The 21,341-nt window shown below is 39.1% G+C and overlaps 1 protein-coding gene across 6 annotated transcripts in view; it reads right to left on the minus strand.

Moving 5' to 3' along the window:
* The window catches only part of LOC124789025 (ATP-binding cassette sub-family C member 10), a 388,717-nt gene that overhangs the window by 63,059 nt on the left and 304,317 nt on the right, over window positions 1-21,341 (minus strand). For all 6 annotated transcript variants that reach the window (XM_047256314.1, XM_047256328.1, XM_047256320.1 and 3 more), the window contains 3 exons: window positions 15,496-15,665; window positions 8,613-8,832; window positions 4,511-4,702 (listed from right to left, as the gene is read on the minus strand). In XM_047256314.1, coding sequence (XP_047112270.1) covers window positions 4,511-4,702; window positions 8,613-8,832; window positions 15,496-15,665 — 582 coding nt within the window. The remainder of the gene's footprint in view (window positions 1-4,510; window positions 4,703-8,612; window positions 8,833-15,495; window positions 15,666-21,341) is intronic.

The following is a 21,341-nucleotide window of genomic DNA, read 5'->3' on the forward strand; positions in this document are numbered from 1 at the left end:
CCACAAGTGGTTTTGCCACAATTCTGATCAGTTTCTTTGGATTGCTTCAAGGACATGGTGCATAACTTCCAGGTAGTATTCACTATTGACTGTACGATCACAAGGCAGGAACTCATGATGCACTACCACATTGTAATAAGAGAAAACAGTGAAAAGAATCTTCATATGTGATTGAACTTGTCAATTTTTTTGTCTTGGCTTTTCAGTCAATTTCCATAGGGACAATTTGGTCTTGCTTTCTATGTCATAGTTGTACATCCATGTTTCATCACCTGTTATGGCTTTCTTTAAAAGTTCTGAATCACTGCCAACTTCATGTAGCAACTCCTGACCGATGTCCACATGATGATGTTTTTGGTCAAAATTCAACCATTTCATAACAGACTTTTCTGCTAAATGTTTCATACACAAAACATCCAAAACAATTGCTTGGCATGAGCGAAAGGATACGTCGACATCATCAGCATCAGTAGCCTCTCTGATGATGATTTTCCAGAAGCATTTTCTTTACTTCTGCCATATTGTCATCAGTAATCAACGTGAAAAGTCATCCAGGGCAATCATCATCTTCAGCATCTTCTCAACCCTCCTTGAAATATTTATGCCACTCATAAACTCTTGTCTTACTCACAGCAGATTCAGCAAAAGCCACAGTCAACATTTTGAATACAGTGCTTTCCAATTTTCAGGCAAAATTTAATGTAACTTCTTTTATCCATCTTCTTTGAAAGTAAAAATTCGATGAGCACTTGAAAACGTGTATAACATTTCCGACTGTCAACAATTAACTAAATATGATAATGCAGCAAACATACATCAGGAACATGTGTATCAACAAGACTTAAAAAATTTGGGTTGTTTGTATAAAGCACATGCAATTAAAACATTCCTATTACTTTTTTAAAAAATTCCAATTACTTTTTGATCACATCTCATATGCTGAACTGCAATATGTTATGACAACTGAAAATCTGTACAAGACTCAGACTGGAAACTACATTTTTTGTATGTAGAGGATGTTTCTGCCTATGATTTTTGAATACTAAATTACTGTGCTTTTAATTTATTTATACATATCACTTGGGGCAGGGTAAACTTCCGTCCTCCATAAACTCCATTCACCCAGTGGTGCTATTTCCACATAACTCCTAGGAAAACTTCTGATAGTAGTATTTGGAATTAATGAGTGGAAATGTACTGATAATGAAAATTTGAATCAGGACTGAAGCTCAGATAATGTAATGGTTAAGGCAACTATTACTGATAAACAGGAGAAGCATGTTGGAATCCTGGTCTAGAACTTATTTTCAATTGCCATATATTCTAAACAAATATTATTATGGTTGAAAACATATACCAAAATATTTTATTGTATTACTACAATATTACATACACAATTTTTCCATTGTTTGTATTATATTTTTGGAAGATTTGAAATGAGAAAAATTGTACATTGATTAATGTTTACCTGAGTTTCCACTCGAAATGCAACATTTATTCTGATAACAGATTGTAGTTGCACTTACCCGATATAGAAATCAGAATTCTGTATTTCAAACAAATTAATTTATTATGATAGATATGAATTTAGCTGCCTGTTTAGATTAACTGATATATAAAGTTCAGTTCCCTAAATGCCTTGGTCTCTGTCTCCATGTTCTGTTAAAAGTGTTCAAACTATGCTCAGTGCCTAGTTTATTACCATTTCACACATGAGCCTCAATGAACTCTCACATAATTCTAATAAAATCTGCCCCTTCACAATAACTTGTGCTACTTTACACTTCTAAATAAATTTACTGGTAGAAGAAAATTAAATATTCAGCAGCCCATTCACAAAGTGGAGTACTTTGCTGTACTTCATTTTCAGTGATAGCAGAAATGAATTACCACACAACATCCCGGTTAATCAATGGGCTGTGCCATTTTGTATTGGCAGGAGCACAAAAATGATTAACGGTATAAAAAAAAGATACATTGCCTTGGCTATGTGTAAGTATGCGCAGGATGCTTACAATACAAGGATATAGGTGGGCTAATATAACAACAAAAACAACCAAACGAAAGCGCTGGCAGGTCGAAAGACACACAAACAAACACAAACATTAAAGACAAAGAGTTTGCCAAACTCTTTGTCTTTAAATATGTCTGCTTGTGCCTGTATATGTGTGGATAGATATGTGTGTGTGTGCGAGTGTATACCCGTCCTTTTCTCCCCCTAAGGTAAGTCTTTCCGCTCCCGGGATTGGAATAATTCCTTACCCTCTCCCTTAAAACCCACATCCTTTCGTCTTTCCCTCTCCTTCCCTCTTTCCTGATGAGGCAACAGTTTGTTGCGAAAGCTTGAATTTTGTGTGTATGTCTGTGTGTCTTTCGACCTGCCAGCGCTTTCGTTTGGTAAGTCACATCATTTTTGTTTTTTGATAAATTTTTCCCACGTGGAATGTTTCCCTCTATTATATTGACAAAAACAAACAATTATTCATAAAATTATTTAATTGGATAGATAAGAAATCTACTTTCCAAGAGATGGCAGGAGGCACGCCCACACACGCACACACACACACACACACACACACACACACACACACACACACGCACACACACAAAAGACTGTTGTGATTGACAAGCTTTCGGAACCAGTGGCTCCTTCTTCAGGCAGGAGGGTTGAAGGGGGAGGAAGAATGGTGATGGAAAAGGACTGGAGAGGTCTACGAAAAGGTGTAGATTTTAGGAACATCGCCCACAACTGCAGGTCCCATACGGTAAGTCTCCCCAGAGGAAGGAAAGCGTCTTTTGTTCTCATCCCATTTGGTAAGTCTCCCCTCATCTGTGGTTCTGGGTGACTTTCCCAAAATCAACCCCTTTCACAGACCTCTCCAGTCCTTTTCTTTCACCCTGTAGTGCTTCGAGAATTTCCGCATCAATTCCAGAACCATTCATCCTTCTACTGTCTCGAACACACGATATTTTAAAAATAAGTGTGAGAGAATGTACATACTCTGCGGACACATGTTTGTGTGTGCAGGCTGGAAAGGAGTCACAAGCACAAGGTAGACGTGATGGTCGAACGGCATCGACAAGTGTTTGCCGCTCGTGCCACGGAAGCCGTATGGGAAGAACAAGAAGTAATCATGTAGTATTCCTTGCTGTTTTAGTGTCTGTAATTATTGTTAAAGAAAAATGAACAGTTGATTATATACATTTAATTGAACTTCAGTGTTGGACTTGCTAGAAATAAGACATGTTCATAATTATGTGGTTGCAAAAACTACGCTAAAAATGTATTTAATCGAATCTAATGCTAGACAAATCAGTTGACTTGCAAACAATCGAATATTTATGTGAGAAGTGGTGAATTTGTTCTTTGTGGAAGCTGAAATATACCAAGGCTAAACTAAAAGTATTCTGCAATTATTCACTTATTTCAAGAGTAGAGAGAGAGAGAGAGAGAGAGAGAGAGAGAGAGAGAGAGAGAGAGAGAGGGTCTGATAAATTCCCGTAACCAGCATTATTCTTTAGAGAAGAAGGATTTGGAGATTGACGTAGCCAGCTATCCAGAGAAGAATCCACTGCTCTAATTCGGAAAAACTGTCATGTAATTGCTGCTTAATCTCAGCTTTCAGATTTTCCTGCCCCTCAGTAACTGAGGCTAATTTCGCATTCAAATCATTTTGCCCCTCGGTAACTGAGGCTAACTTCGCATTAATGTCGGTTTTCATATTATTCATGCTCTCGGTTATCATCTGCATCTGTCTCATGATAATTACTGAGATCGACGTAGCCAGCTATCCAGAGAAGAATATCAGCTGTGCATATCAAGTAAGTCAACTGATGTGAGAGAGGTGTGGATTTTGCTTGCACAGTATTAGAACCCTCCTTTCTTCCCCTTCAACCTTTCAGCCTAATGAAGGAGCCACTGGCTCCGTAAGCTTCCCAATCACAACAGTCTTTTAGGTGAGTGGGTTCTGCCGCAGCTTGGTGAGTAGATTTCTTATCTATCCAATTAAATAAAGGATATAGTAGGGTATCTTTCATATCTTCCAGAATTATACTTTAGGGAAAGAACCCAGTCACAGAAAAGGCACTGGAAGAATGTGTTGACCCACGAGGGAACTACATTAAAAACAGTCCATTTTTACCTAAAGCACAGTCTTTCACTGCCATGCATAGCTTTTAATAAAATGTTGATGAACACTGTATACTCACAAACACCCAAAATTTCAGTATATCGAATTCACATTCCAGGATAAACGCTCTCAAGCCTATACTGAAATATTGAGACTAATATTATACAACTTGAACTTTAATTCAAAAATAATAATAAAATTAAAAACTGGACAGGAAACAGTGTACTTAATAAATCAATATCTAAGTACAGAATTTAGTGAGGGTGTACAGATAATATGGAATGAGCTATTTACTTCAAAATTCAAGTGTTGAGTACATGTGCAGGTAGAGACAGATATGAGGCTATATTACAATTGTAAAAGTATTTGTATTTATTTACCTTAAAGTAGAGAGACTAAGGGAAGCAGTATTTACACGGTCTATAGTGATTCTCCCTGAAGAAGGATCTGTTAGACGAAACAGTGCTGCCAAAAGAGAGCTTTTTCCTGCTCCAGTGCGTCCAACCACACCAAGTTTTTCTCCAGGTCGAGTCTCAAAGCTCACTCCCTGGAGTGAAGCTACAACATCCTCCCTACAAAAATACAAGTTTTACAATTTTTATGTTTTCAAAATTAAGACTTCAAACTATAAATCCATCTATTTTGGGAAAGAATGTAAAACATATGTACATCAAAAAGATTTCAGTGTTATGGTAGAAAACAGACATATGATTACTGCTTGATGAACATTTTTCAGTATATTAATACTCAATAATAAAGTTTCCCTTCCTACCACGAAACAGCTCAGTGGACTACAATTACATTTATTTCAAACTGCAGAAATAACTCTCAATGCATAGATGAAGTTCCAGTCTCTGTCAGGATGGAGTGTGTAGACAGCATATAAGCTCCATTAACAAACTTAATAAATAGTCCTATATTTCAGATATTTTCCGGAGTACCTAAAAGCAAGCACAATTTGCATCCTTATTAAAGAGAGGTAATGCGGAGAGTATCGAAAACCACAGGTGAGTTTTAATACTGTCTGCATTCCCAAAAATAACTGAATCAATCCTTAATGATAAAGTAGTAAGTTACATGAGTAAATACAGCCTTTCTAATGAAGCACAGTTTGGTTTCTGAAGTAAGAGAAGTACAATACTGGCCATTACAGAGTTTACAAAAATGGTACTTGATGCTTTTGACAAGGACTGGGTTACAAGAATATCCTTACACTTGTTAAAGGATTTTGGCACTATTAACTATACTACACTGGTAGTCAGCAGCTAAAAAACACACATACTGTTGGACAGAAATAATTACCAGCACAGATGGATGACATGAAACACAGTATATATGTAATAGAGGTGGAGCGGTATATTTACAATGACAAATGGTACAGATTTCACCACATGTGAAAACAGGAAACCAGATAAAATAATATTCGTGCTTGACACAGGTCAACCCCTCAACATAAAGGTTGATATCGGACTCTCAGTATGGAATATGCCCTCCTCAAACACTAATGCAAATTTTGCACCTATTACTGGTGTTGGCTACAAAATTGTTGAGTAGTGCTTAGAAGATAACGTCCCACTCCTCTCAACAGGCAGTTTCCAGTTCTTGCACTATTCAGGGAGTTGGTGTCCATTGAGCAATACATCTGCCAAGAACATCCCAGACATGCTCTATAAGGTTTAGGTCCAGGGATTACAGAGATCATTCCATATGTTCAATGTCTTCATACTCCAATGTGTCTGTCACCTCGGCGGTTCCTGTGTGGGAGGGCACCATCATCCACAGACAGACAGTAGGGACCCACCACACTCCTAAACAGTTGGACATGATCCAGAATAGTTTCCCTGCAATACTGCTGTGCAGTAATGATACCTTGTGCAAAGATATGCAGTGGTGTTCAGCCACTGTGCATAATGCCTGCCTACACCATAATGCCCAGGTGCACCACATGAATTATGTTCATTACCATTCTGTGGTGTGTAATATGTTCCCCTCTCTCTTCTCACTAACTAACAGCCACAACCACTTGCCACAGTGAAGCATGATCTGTCAGACATAATCATGTTGGATCACTGTTGCTGACCCCAAACTAAAATAACATGCTTCCTACACGAACGAACTCTTTCTCAAAATGAGGGATGCATTTAAAAGTCTTCTGAGTGAGCAAACCATCATGATTTAATCACCGTGAAATGGTTCTGGCAGTCACACATACCAGTGGCGACTGCAGGATCTGCAAGGGTGTGCCTAGGAGTGAGATGTCTGTTCCTTTTCCCCACTAGGTCTTTGTATCAATTCTCTTGTGATGTATTAGTACACCTACGACCAACAGAATACTTTTGCAAAGCATTTCCACCTTCATCAGCCTTTTTTAATTGCAAGATGGCAGTTTTGAACACACTCATTACTGTGGCCACAGTAGTGGCACTTAAATAATGCCTTGAGCCATCCAGCTGGTCATCCACAATTATAAGCATTCAAATGGCATCTTGCAGACATGCTGTACAACACAGAATATCACACAACAAACTTTGTCAAACATCATATTGCATGAACCGCTGAATGAATACAGAGCATTTATGCATTTAACACATCTCGTCTTCTACATTTCCTTATTATAATTTTGGTCACGCTTTCCACAGCAATTGCAGTTGTTCTGTAGCAAGTGTCAGTTTTTCCTTAACAACTGTCAAGCAGAGTACTAAACAAGCTAGAAGCATTAGGTGTGTAAGAGGAATACAAAACAAATGGCTCTAGTCTTAAGTGGAAAACAAGGTGCAAAATGCAGATATAACTTACAGGTCTGCTGATGATAAATTTCTAGTAAAATACTTGTCAGACAAGAAATACACATTATGTTTTATGCAAACTGAAGGTGGATGGAGAGAAAGGAAAAGAATGGGAAAGAATTATTGAAGTCAGCTGTATTGAGACTTTAGGCAGACTCAGTGGTGATGAATGAAAATGTGTACTGGACCATGACTCCAATGCAGGATCTCCTGGATACTAGGTGTTGCATTAACTGCTGCACCATCTGGGCACAGCGTTTATCGTAAATGTGCAGACTATCTCGGTGCGGCCTCTGGCTGACCCACACTCTGACCTAGCACCATCTACCTGCAGTCTGCATCCATGTCCTCCACGTTTGCTACTTTGAGACTTCTGAGGGATGTTGACATGCCCAAAAGAACAGATACCACACATTCATATAACTGAGTAACCTCAAAGGGCTATGAATCCATCACCTTCAGTGCAAATGCACAATCACATTTGACCTCCTGCAGGTATGTCAAAATAGCAAACATGGAGGACATGGATGGGAATTGCAGACAGGTGGCACTAGGTGGAAGTGTGGACCAGCTGAGGGACATAACAAGATAGTCTGTGCAACTGCAATAAACAATGTGTCCAGATGGCACAGTGGTTAACGCAACTGCCTAGTACGCAGGATATCCCAGGTTTGAAGCCAGGTCCAGCACACATTTTCAGTCATCACCGTTGATTCCACATGAAGTCCTGATGCAGCTAGCATCAATAATCATTTCCTTTCCCTTTCCTCACATCCCCTCTCCACCTTCAATTTACATAATACATAATACACAGCTGTGGATTCTGCATGGTATTTGTTCTTTTGAACATGTCTAATATAACAGACACCACGCATTCATATAAAAGAAATGTATAAACAAAGGTGTCCCTCAGGGTAATGTAGTGGGTCCAATTCTGTTCTTCATATATATCAATGATATAGTCAGCATTTTACTATGGAACATACTCAATAATGTAATGGTGACTTAGAGATATGTAAATTTACAGATTTGTTTCCTTGTACTTCATTTAGTTTATAGAGAAGTTTTACTTTTTTTAGTGTTACATATAATTTTCCTGCATTTGGGTTTTAGAGTGGTGATAATGCCTTTCAAAAACTTGGTTGACAAAATTGAATAAACAAAGTCTAGAGACACAAAATGGTTAAGAGTAAGGCTCAACTGTCTCAGTAGCTTTGTGCAAATGGTTGTAAAAATCGACATTTAAAAAATCTTGCTAAATAGTTGAAGACTATGGACAGGTCATCACCATTCATCTTCAACACAGAATAGATAACAAGAAGCAATTACAGCAGTGTTGTTCACTTCAGAAATAATGTGATGTTGTCAAGTATATACAGAAGGAAATATCCTTTTATATAGCACAATGAGTACCATTTGTCATAGTCTCCTCTCCACTTTTACTTATAAGAAATAATACCACCACAACATCCAATGCCAGTGTCACAAAAGTCATGAGACTCCCAAGTACTGCAATAACTAAAGTCTCTTAACAGCAGATATGCTTGTAGTTTGTCAAAACAAATGTCATGAGGTATATATCAACTGCTGATAGTTTTATGAAAAAGCAGTCACATCTCAGTTACTGTAGCATCCAAATATCAATTCATTTGATAGCATTTATAAACTGCAGCTATAGAGTTTTAAAGGTGTTCACCTGTAATGCAAGACAACACCATTGAAGGACACAACTCCTTGAGCTGGCCACCCATATGGTGGTTGTTCACCACCTTGAGATTCCTTCTCAACACTTTGGACATACTGCAATACTCGTTCCACAGCCACCATTTCACGTTCTGTTTCTGCAAATGCATTTGCAACACCACCTAATACACCTGTTGCTGATAGAGCATAAGATATGGCAAGTCCCACCAAACCTGAAATGAAATAATATAAAACAACAGAGTCAGTTTCAAATGCTAACTGTAAGATAATTTCAGGCAAGTAAGTTTTGCTGTTTCATTTACTCTCATGTCTTGCTTGAAAACTGGTATTTAACATAATATTAACCCACATAATAAATATATGAAATACAAATTACATGTAAATCTGTTTGCCACGAGGCAAAATATTTTCAGTAATGCCATTGTACTGGGCCATGACATACAATTCATTGCCCTCTCCCGAATCTTTTAGGTTGTTCCTCCTCAAATTTCTTCCTCACATGCCAATCACTACGCTGGGATCTTCTTCAGATCTCTTCTGGTGTCCCTGGTTAATTTAACACTGTTCAAGACCTGGTTAGTTTAACACTGTTCAAGACCATTCACCAATAAAAAGGAATCTTCCCCAAATTTGTTTTGAAGAATTGGAGTTATTGGGTGACATTTTTCAAGCTGTTATTGTTTAGAAATCATTATTGGGTAGATACTGATAACCGGCAGTGAAAGAGATGGATGGAAAATTTTTACCGAAATATTATGATCGTGCTGCCTAGGTGGCTTCCTGGCAGCTGTTTCCATTCCCTGCACACCATGGTTAGGTATTTACTTCAATTATTATTATTATTATTATTATTATTAGTGGTTTAGGGTGCTATAACGCAAGGTAATCAGCAACCTCACCTGAAATAAGAACAGGCAACATCTCATTTTTTATATATATATATATATATAATAGAGGGAAACATTCCACGTAGGAAAAATATACCTAAAAACAAAGATGATGTGACTTACCAAATGAAAGTGCTGGCAGGTCGACAGACACACAAACAAACACAAACATACACACAAAATTCAAGCTTTCGCAACAAACTGTTGCCTCATCAGGAAAGAAGGAAGGAGAGGGAAAGACGAAAGGATGTGGGTTTTAAGGGAGAGGGTAAGGAGTCATTCCAATCCCGGGAGCGGAAAGACGTACCTTAGGGGGAAAAAAGGACGGGTATACACTCGCACACACACACACACATATCCATCCACACATATACAGACACAAGCAGACATATTTAAAGACCAATGGAAGTCAGAAATTCCTGGAAGGTTTGGAGAGGGTGATTTTGAGGAAGAGGAATTGGGTCCCGCTGTGACGGAGGACGGAACTGTTCCAGGCAGGGTTCAATTTGGATAGTGTCTTGGGGAGTTGGATCATTAGGAGTAGGATTACGATCATTTTTCTTCATGGCAAAGTGATACTTCCAGCAGAGAGTACGAGTGTAGGACAGTAAATCTTTGACGAGGGCTGTTTGGTTGAATCTGGGAGTGGGGCTGAAGGTGAGGCCTTTGGATAGGACAGAGGTTTCGGATTGGGAGAGAGGTTTGGAGGAAAGGTTAACTACTGAATTAGGGTTTTGTGGTGCCAGATTGTGTTGATTAGAATTTTGAGGTTTTGGAGGGAGTGGAGCTGGAAGTGGGAGACTGAGTAGATGGGAGAGACTGGGTTTGTGTGCAATGAGAGGTGGTTGAGGTTTACTAGAAAGGTTGTGAAGGGTGAGTGAGTTGCCTTTCCGGAGGTGGGAAACCAGGAGATTGGATAGTTTTTTGAGGTGAAGGGTGGCATGCTGTTCTAATTTGCGGTTGGCCTGTAGGAGGATGCTCTGAATAGCCGGTGTGGATGTGGGAGAGGAAAGATTGAGGACTTTTATTAAGGATAGGAGTTGACGGGTGTGTTCATTGGCTGAGTTGATGTGTAGGTGAAGGATTAGGTGGGTGAGGGCAATGGATTGTTCAGTTTGGAACTGGTATAGGGACTGATGGAAAGAAGGGTTGCAGCCAGAGATGGGAACGTTGAGTGTGAGGCCTTTGGGGGTAATGCCAAATGTCAGACAAGCCTGAGAAAATAAAATATGCGAGCGTAATCTGGCTAGGGTGAAGGCATGTTTGCGGAGGGAATGTAAATAAAACTTAATGGGGTCGTTGTGGGGGTGTTGTGAGGGTGACATGGTATTAGAAGGTGGAAAGTGTAACATGAGGTTGAAATGAAAATGAAAGATAAAAATGTATGGGGAGAGATAAGGGTGAACTAGAAAGTAACTGGAGATCTGGTATGAAAAAAGGCGAAAAAGTGTTGGTTAAGTTGATCCTGTGGTGAACTTGGGTTGGTAGACAGCAATGTGCATGAAGGTTAGGTGGTTGTGTTGTCGCTGAAACACGTTAAAGGACACAGAAATTCGGGAAAATTTCGAAAAAACGTGTAAATGTATTAAAAGGAGTGGTGTTGTGGTGGAAGATTACGAAAATGGGGCTAACAATTGTCTGACGGAGAAATAATGACGTTAAAACCTGTGGGGAGCAGCTAAAAATGATCAGTGATGTGCGAAAAACGGAAGTGGAAATAAAATGAAAGTTATTAGAACTAGCCGAAATGGTTGTTTAATACGTGAAAGCAGCTGTTATTGAACTAGAAACGGTGGATTTTATAGAAGCGGTAGTGTTGAAAGCGGAAAATAAAAATTTTTTTGGTTATGGTTTGGAAGTGGGTTACGTATTATTGAGTATATATAGGTGGGATAAAATTGTATTACGGTAAAAAGGGGAAGGTGAATACAAAGTGAGACTACTGGTAAAAACAGAAAGAGAAAATAAGACGACAGGAAAGATTTCAAAATGCAACAGCGACAATAACAAACGTAATTGTTGGGTTCAAATTAATCATATGGTTATAATAGAGGGAAACATTCCACGTAGGAAAAATATGTCTAAAAACAAAGATGATGTGATGGGTATACACTCGCACACACACACATATCAAATGGCTCTGAGCACTATGGGACTTAAACACACACATATCCATCCACACATATACCATATGTGTGGTATACGTGTGGATGGATATGTGTGTGTGTGCGAGTGTATACTCGTCCTTTTTTCCCCCTAAGGTAAGTCTTTCCGCTCCCGGGATTGGAATGACTCCTTACCCTCTCCCTTAAAACCCAAATCCTTTCGTCTTTCCCTCTCCTTCCCTCTTTCCTGATGAGGCAACAGTTTGTTGCAAAAGCTTGAATTTTGTGTGTATGTTTGTGTTTGTTTGTGTGTCTATCGACGTGCCAGCGCTTCCGTCTGGTAAGTCACATCATCTTTGTTTTTAGATATATATTATCAAGTTGTTTCATTACACAAGTATTAAAAAACAACATTCACATTGTGAGATTCATGAAAGACCAACTGTAAACTCAGGCAGAACACAGCAAAATAACTAGATAAAATCAAAGGTAAAATACCAGCAAAGACACAGTTAAAAAGGGGACAGACGACTATGGTTGTAGGACTACTTAAGTACAACGGTGACCAAAACACTCTGCAACACATTAAAATCTGACACTCAATATATTGAGAAGAGACATCACACAAAATCATACAATGTAAACAACATTTGCCTCATTGTCAGTTAAAATAGAGGGCATGTCCTGTTGGAGACCAACGTATTTACTTCCTTGATTGCAGGAAATCATGAAGCAGAAATCTTGCAGTTGTCATCTCTATTGAAATTGCTTTTGTTCTTGGACTTTACTTGTATATGTTTTACATTCTCTAGCTAGCATTCATATAAGGGGGCAGTAATATGAAAATGAGACTGGTGGGGAGGGGGGGAGCAAGTAAACTGTCTATTAATCATGATAACTGTTCCTATATTTATCCCATTATGAGACACTGTGGTCAATGCCTTCATTGAAAAGTATTTGTGGTTGCCCACGGAACCATCATTGCACCCAGGCATGCACCTCTTCATCCGAAGCAAATCATTGGCCACAAATGTCTTTTTTCAGGGTTCTAAAAATATGGAAATTACATGGGGAAATATCAGGAGTATATGGAGGATTTGTAAGGGAGTCCCAGTGAAACTTCTGCAATGTGCTTGAAACAATCTAGGCAACATGTGGGCCGTCCTTTTATTGTCCTCTCACTTTTGTCCATATAGACACCGTCACAACCACACACCACTTTAAAGAAATCAAGTAACCTTTCATGGGTTACAAAAAGTCTTTTATTTTGTACTGACAGAAAAATGTGATCTTCATACAATTTTTTGAAGAATTTTCCTTACGCAGTCAGTGACTCCGTAAACAAAAGGTAACCTTACAGAGTGAGAAGGCTGTTTATCATTCGTCTTATCGGCATAACTAATACTACTACCTTTGAAGGGAAATAGTATCTATGGAAAAACTATCATAGCCAGTGGCCACTGGGAGCAGAAGGGAAGGATTGGAAAGGCAGCTGACAGTAAGACAGCTGGTTGGGGGGGGGAGATGGCAGAAGTGAGTTCTTGCAAATGATGTCATGGAAGAGTGGACTGGGAGTGGCAGACAGAACAGATGAAGGAGAGTCTGTGGGGAACAGGGTGTGGGCTGCAGGATGAATAAAGTTATGGTTCCTGAGGCAGAGCAGGAGGTGGGTGTGAGGCAGGGGCTAGTGTAGAATAGGGCCAGGAAGATTTTGGGATCAAACGATGTGTTGTAAGGGCACATAACTCAGAGACACTGGTGTGTGTGTGTGTGTGTGTGGGGGGGGGGGGGGGGGGATGCAGATAACAAGGGTTTTGTAGAAGCCATTGACACTGAGTAAGGCATGCAAGGCCTCAGACATGGGCAGCAGGTTCAGCTCTCGTTTAGCGAAGTAACTCTGATTAAACAAAAGTACAATAATTGAATCCTGGTCATTTTATGTTCACTCTTTTACTCACAATGTTACATACCCTTACACTCCTTTGAACAACTAGATTGATTTTAAGTGTCATATAAACATTTGAAGCAAATAAATTTGCAACATCAAGAACATCTAATGAATGCAGTCCTTGACCAGCTACATTGTTCCTCACCAAGACTGGTCTTAAAATAAAGCACTGTTACTTGGAGTTGTTTTCATACAATAAGAATTAACATTTTAATTCTTCACTACACCAAGTTTTTTGAGACATTTATGCATCTCCCACATTATTATTCATTTTTGATTTGTTTTACCTCTCTGATCCCCCTATTCCCACAAATTTTGATAATGAGAAAAATATATGAAAAAACTACAAAATGTTTGTAGGAATTGAACATAGGTCCTCTGTTCCCCAGCCAAGGGTCTCAGCATGCTGCTTGGGTGCTTTCTTCAAAGAGCACTGATTGAATTTGTTGGTATAAAAGTTGCTGTTGTAAGGGTTTCCTTTTCCTGAAACAAGCATTTGTGAATCCTATATACGATGATGAAAAATGCTCAGTGTTCTATTATTTATTAATTTCATCAATATTGAGTTGATTGGGCATTATGGGGGGGAGGGGGGGGGGGGAGTAATGAGTGAAAAGAGTCCTTCAATTTAAATGGTACACAAGCAACCTGCACCAAACATGAACTGAATTGGTTGCTTTGTCATGCCTGAGGGCTTCCCCTTGTCAGCAGTGTGTTCCGCTGCTGGGCAGTCACCTCTGCTTGTGGCCACAGTCTGGTGGAGAACTAGTTGATAGTCACATCCACATAAAGTGTGGAATATCCTAACCACAATCCTTCCCACTCCTCAAAAAGTGGTATTCTGCTAACCACAATATCCTAGTCCATCCATACACCACACCCACAGTCAATCCCTGGCCACGAGTCATACCATTGTGAATGGCTTAGGTGCAAGACCTATCCAATAAACCACTAGGCTCATTTTATTCCAGTCCCATAACAGTCTTACTCAATCTTACCAGAAGGAGGGCCATCTATGAAAGCACTCATGTCATTTTTCAGCTTTTCTGCAATTCCTTGCGCATTGATGTAATACATCAGTCAGAACATCATAGACTCAATCTGGTATGACAAACAATTGTGATCCAAACTGAAATATATAAAATTTCACCATGGGTGAGAAGTGCTAGAACTTTGATATGCTCACTAGTGTATAGAAAGGAAAGAAGATATATTAGGGTATTAATATTTGGCATTTGCCAAGGATATGTTACAGGCCCTCCACTGTTCCTGATCTATATAAACAATTTACGAGACTATTGGAGAAGGCCTCATACTGTTTGCAAATGATGCTGTCCTTTACTGTCTTGTAAAGTCATCAAATGATCAGAACCAATTGCAAAATAATTTAGATAAGATATCTGTATGGTGTAAAAAGTGGCAATTGACACTGAATAATGAAAAGTGTGTAGTTAGCAACACAAGTACTAAAAGAAAACTGATAAATTTCAGTTACACTATAAGTCACATTTCTAAAATATTGCAGCACTGTGGAAACAAATAAACACAAAATAAAATAATTTAAAAATAACTTTCTTACTTGCTGAACAGGCTCAACAACAAAAGTGTTTTCTAAAAACCTTCTGTGTCAAATCTGGAATGTAATCAGTGCCATTAAAGAACTTGACTTAGTTAATTTAGCAATTATTCTGGAATGTTTTCTAAAACATTATTTACTGACTGACTTACTGCGGCTTTGCAAGCAGTATTTCAGCATTGGCTTACAAGCCTGAGTGCAGTATTATTTCATATGCTATTTAGAAAAGGTATTTTAACTGTTTTGATCAGATCAAAGATCATAAATGATACGAAACAGCTGAAGACACAATGTTATTAAAAAAAAGGTGATGAAACAAAACACAGAAAATGGAAGACATAAGAAAATGACTTGATTACCAGCATCTGCAGTGCCAAGCTGTCTCTGCACCACTGCAGCTAGTCCAACTCCTCCCACCACAGCGACCCCCACTAGCTGCAACCTTAGCCCCATCCACTGCTCTGCTGCACGGGCAGCTAGCTGGCACTTCTGACTTGCCTCCAGGTGACGATCATTCTCCTCACAAAATCTGCAATTAAAAAAAAAAAATCACATAAAGCCCTTATTTGTTAATATTCTGACAAAATTTTCTGCAATTTATTCATAAGCCATGGATAGCACTCTAATGTCTTTTAGTTTTTCCAATGGTATTTCTGTGTGTACTACAGTGTGTCAAGCAGGCCTAAAGGTGACTGACTGCTTTACGAAGGCATTGACAACAGAATTATGTGTTTGACTGTAATCATGGCCAGTACTTAACTACAGGAAGTAAAATGTGTAGTGATACACTTCCTAGCTTTCAGAACTCATTCTTCCCTCAGGATTAAATACCAATAAAATCCATTCAGACAGATCACAGTATTGCACATACGCATAGGAAATTTAATGTGTAAACTCTGTTGGAGTCTGAAAGCTTCATTCAATGATGTTTCCAGAAACACTCAAGTTTTATTCACCTTCTGAGTAAGTATGTAGATAAATTATTTTGTTTGTGCACAGGATAACAGGGTTGGCTTTCCGGATCTGGAAATATATCAATATAGTAACTGTCGATGAATTCTCTGTCACATCTCTAGATTAACAAATGGCATCTCGCATTTGATATAATTTGGAAGACTTGTATTACCAGCATTTATAACCTCTATCTTGGTCAATCAGCTGCATAACAGTATATGAATGTGTGTTTCTGTAGAATGTAGTTTATTCATCTCATATAGTACAGTTACAAATGAAAGATTTTTGTACTGGAGACAGATCAAATTACTTAAAAAAATAAGTTTATAATAATTAACATGTTTCAGCAGACATTTCTGCATGTTTACACGTGAACAATTTAACAAGAACATATATAACACTTACAGTCATTTTGCAATTTGCAATACAATTTATACAATATATTAACAATTTATTATACAATACATAATCTTCATTGTTTCTTTTCTTTTCAAATTGCCAAACTGTCCTGCATGAATTCTTCAATTGAGTAATAACATTTTTCCACTAGTGTATTAAATAACAATCTTTTTAGTGGGTCAAAGTCCATGTTTAACAGATTTGTGTTATTTAATTTATTGTAAATTTTTAATCCCATGCCACAGAAAATAGTTTTAGATTCCAGAAAGTGCAAAAGTTGTCAAAATCTTTGTTATTTTGGATGGAATACTTCACGTGTCATTATGTCGCGGAAGCAGCGCAAGTTGTGGGGCCCCAAACACATGTTGCTTGAGGTCCTTCAACATTGGGGCAGCGCTGGACTGTGGAGGTCACTACTTAACTGGAATAAAGTAATATGTTTTAAAACGCTGATTTTTTTTATTTAGCCCAACCCGCTGCATTAAGTGAACAAATATAATGTAACACTAGTATTGGCAAGATGCCAAGTGAAATCATCCCTAGAGAGAGCCAATAAATTAACAGAAAACAACGACAAGATTTTTTGTAGTGAGCAGGGGTTAGTGATACAGAGGGGAAAGGAATATAGTGGAAAACAAGTGGGTACTATTGAGAAATGAAAATGAAGACAACAGAGGATCAAAAAATAGGTAAAAAGACAACACCCAGTAACAATGCTTCACTATTGCAGAAGATACTGAATGTAACTGATGAAAAGATAAATTATAAAAATGTAGCAAATTAAGCAGACAAAAGGGAATACAAACATTTAAAAAATGAGACTGAAAGGATATGCAAAATGGCTATGCATGAATGGCTAGGGGACAAATGTAAGGATTCCAAAGAGCATATATCTCAAGGGAAAAGATAGAAACTGCCTACAGGAAAATGAAAGAGACTTTTGGGAAAAAGAAAGCAGCTGTATGGATATCAAGAGCTCATGTAGAGAATCAGTATGAAGCACAGGAGGGAAAGCTGGAAAGTGGAAGGAGCTAATAGAGTGATGAAACAATGGAAATGAAATTTAAGACAATATTACAGAAAGGGAAGAAGACGAAGTGGGAGGTATGATACTGTGAGAAGAATTTGACAGAGCACAGAAAGACCTAAGTCAAAACAAGGCTCTTGGAGTAGAGGACATTCCATTAGAACTTTCTTGGGAGAGTCAGTCATAACAAAACTATTCCACCTGGTATGCAAGATGTACGAGACAGGTGAAATACCAAACAATGGAAAATCCAGGATGGATTGCAACAATATTGTGAAAAGGAAGTTGCTACTCACCATACAGCGGAGATGATGAGTTGCAGATAGGCACAGCAAAAACATGTTCACACTTAGAGCTTTCGGAAAATGACCTTTGTCAACAATAGACACACATACACACAGACACACTCAGGCAAACACTACTCACACACACGACTGCAGTCTCCGGCAACTGACACCACACTGTGAGCAGCAGCACCAGTGCATGATGGAGAGTGGCGAATGGGTGGGGGAAATGAGGAGGCTCTGGTGGGGAGGGGGAGGGTTAGTATGGTGGGGATGGTGGACAGAGAAGTGCTGTGAAACCAGACATGTTGTCTACAAGCTAAGCTGCAACCACTGTGCTGCATTGTATGTAGGCATGGCAACCAACCAACTGTCTGTCTGCATGAATGGCCACCGACAAACTGTGGCCAAGAAACAGGTGGACCACCTTGTTGCTGAACTTGCTGCCAAACATTATAATCTTCATTTCAATGACTGCTTCACAGCATGTGCCATATGGATCCTTCCCTCCAACAGAAGCTTTTCTGAATTGCGCAGGTGGGAACTTTCCCTGGAATACATCCTATGTTCCCATAACCCTCCTGGCCTCAACCTTCGTTAGTCACTGTTCTTACCCATCCAGCCCCTTCCCTGCTCCCATTCCAGCACTACACAGATGCCATTCAACCACTACACCCAGTCTTTTTTTATTTCTTATTTATTCCTCTCTATTTCTCTCCTTTTCCACTACTTCCCCCCCCCCCCCCCCCCCCCCCAACCACACCCCACATCTCCCTGGCCCGCCGCCCAACCGACAGCACTTCACTATCTGCCATCCCCGCCATACTGTCCCTCCCCTCCCTCCCCGCCCCAGCATCCTCCGTTTCTCCAGCATCCACTCCCATCACGCACTGGTGCTGTTGCTCGCAGTGTTGTTTCAGTTGCCTGAGACTGCAGTCGTGTGTGAGAGTTGCATTTGCATGTGTGTGTGTGTGTGTGTGTGTGTGTGTGTGTGTGTGTGTGTGTGTGTCTATTGTTGACAAAGGCCCTTGGCCAAAAGCTTTAAGTGTGAAAATCTTTTTGTTGTGCCTATCTGTGACTCAGCATCTCCACTATATGGTGAGTAGCAACTTTCGTTCTCATAATATTGTTACAGGTGAAATAACCTCAGAAGTCAAGAAGAATGTAATAATTCCAGTTCCAAAGAAAGCAGGTGCTGATAGGATTGAATATTATCAAACTATCAGTTTAATAAGACATGCTTGCAAAATACTAACATGAATTCTTTAAAGAAGAATGGAAACACTAGTAGAAGTGACCTAGGGGAAAATCAGTTTGGATTCTGGAGGAATGTAGGAATGCACAAGGCAATACTGGCCACACAATTTCTCTTAGGGTATAGGTTAACGAAAGGCAAACCAATGTTTCAGTTAGTTGGTTTCATGTTCCATGGGTAATTTTGGAAGATAAATCGTAATGGTGTCGAACGAGTCATTTTACATTCACATCACAAATTAATTTCTAAATACTGATAAATTCTGAACATTTATAAGTTCTTTTTGATTTTTTTATTCACTTTTTTACTAGATATGTGAGTTGGTAATTCCCATCCACCACCTATCACACATTACAGTAATAGAAATACTTGTACAGAACAGAAAGAGTTGTCATGCAGAAACTTTTTCAGCTTGTTTCCAAATTTTACTTTGCTTTCTGTCAGGCATTTTGTGACCTCAGATAAGTGATCAAAACTTTTAGTAGCAGCATTATGCATCCCTTTTTGGTAGAGAAAGCTTTTGACAATGTTGACTGTTACACACTCTTTGAAATCCTGAAGGTAATAGGGGTAAAATACAGGGAGCATAGGCTAGTTGCAACTTGTACAAAAATCTGATAGCAGTTATAGGAGTTGAGGGCATGAAAGAGAAGCAGTGATTGAGAAGAGAGTGAGAAAAAGGTCGTAGCCTATCCCAATGTTATTCAATCTATACACTGAGCAAGCAGTGAAGGAAATAAAAGAAAAATTTGGAGAAGGAATTAAAATTCAAGGAGAAGAAATAAAATCTTTGAGGTTTGTAAATCACATTGTAATTCTGCAAAGGACTTGGCAGGGCAGTTGAATAGAATGACAGTTTCTTACAGGAAGATTTAAGATGAACAACAACAAAAGCAAAATGAGGGCAATGGAATGTAGTTGAGTGACACTCAGGGAATTAGATTAAGAAATGAGGCACTAGATGTAGTAGATAAGTTTTGCTATCTGGCCAGTAAATTAACTGATGATAGCCAAAGTCGAGAGGATATAAAATGCAAACTGCCAATGGCAAGAAAAGTGTTTCTGAAGAAGAGAAATTTGTTAACTTCTAGTATAGATGAAAATGCAACCAACCACAAAAATATCAGGAATTCACACAAATTATCGGGCAAACCAAGAGACACTCACAGAAAGATCCAGTCGACTCAATAGAAGAAAATTACCACAAAACCAATTCCAGAGACTTTCACAAAATGTTTGGAAGACAATTACAAAAATTTGCCCCCTCCCACGTTAATGCTGAAAAGAGAAGATGGAAAAATGGCACATAATGACAAGGACCCCCCCATGAACCATGAACCTTGCCATTGGTGGGGAGGCTTGCGTGCCTCAACAATACAGATAGCCATACCGTAGGTGCAACCACAACGGCAGGGTATCTGTTGAGAGGCCAGACAAACGTGTGGTTCCTGAAGAGGGGCAGCAGCCTTTTCAGTAGTTGCAGGGGCAACAGTCTGGATGATTGACTGATCTGGCCCTGTAACACTAACCAAAATGGCCTTGCTGTTGTGGTACTGCGAACGGCTCAAAGCAAGGGGAAACTACAGCCATAATTTTTCCCGAGGGCATGCAGCATTACTGTATGATGAAATGATGATGGCGTCCTCTTGGGTAAAATATTCTGAAGGTAAAATAGTCCCCCATTCGGATCTCCGGGCGGGGACTGCTCAAGAGGATGTCGTTATCAGGAGAAAGAAAACTGGCATTCTAAGGGTCGTAGCAAGGAATGTCAGGCAGGTAGGTTAGAAAATTTAAACAGGGGAATGGATAGGTTAAAGTTAGATATAGTGGGAATTAGTGAAGTTCGGTGGCAGGAGGAACAAGACTTTTGGTCAGGTGAATACAGGGTTATAAATATAAAATCAAATAGGGGTAATGCAAGAGTAGGTTTAATAATGAATTAAAAAATAGGAGTGCGGATAAGCTATTACAAACAGCATAGTGAATGCATTATTGTGGCCAAGATAGACAAGAAGCCCAAACCTACTACAGTAGTACAAGTTTACATGCCAACTAGCTCTGCAGATGATGAAGAAATTGATCAAATGTATGATGAGATAAAAGAAAGTATTCAGATAGTGAAGGGAGACAAAAATTTAATACTATGGGTGACTGGAATTCGACAGTTGGAAAAGGAAGAGAAGGAAACGTAGTAGGTGAATATGGATTGGGGCGAAGAAATGAAAGAGGAAGCCACCTGGTAGAATTTTGCACAGAGCATAAATTAATCATAGCTAACACATGGTT

This window comes from Schistocerca piceifrons, chromosome 1 (genome assembly GCF_021461385.2).
Source record: "Schistocerca piceifrons isolate TAMUIC-IGC-003096 chromosome 1, iqSchPice1.1, whole genome shotgun sequence".
Lineage (NCBI taxonomy): Eukaryota > Metazoa > Arthropoda > Insecta > Orthoptera > Acrididae > Schistocerca > Schistocerca piceifrons.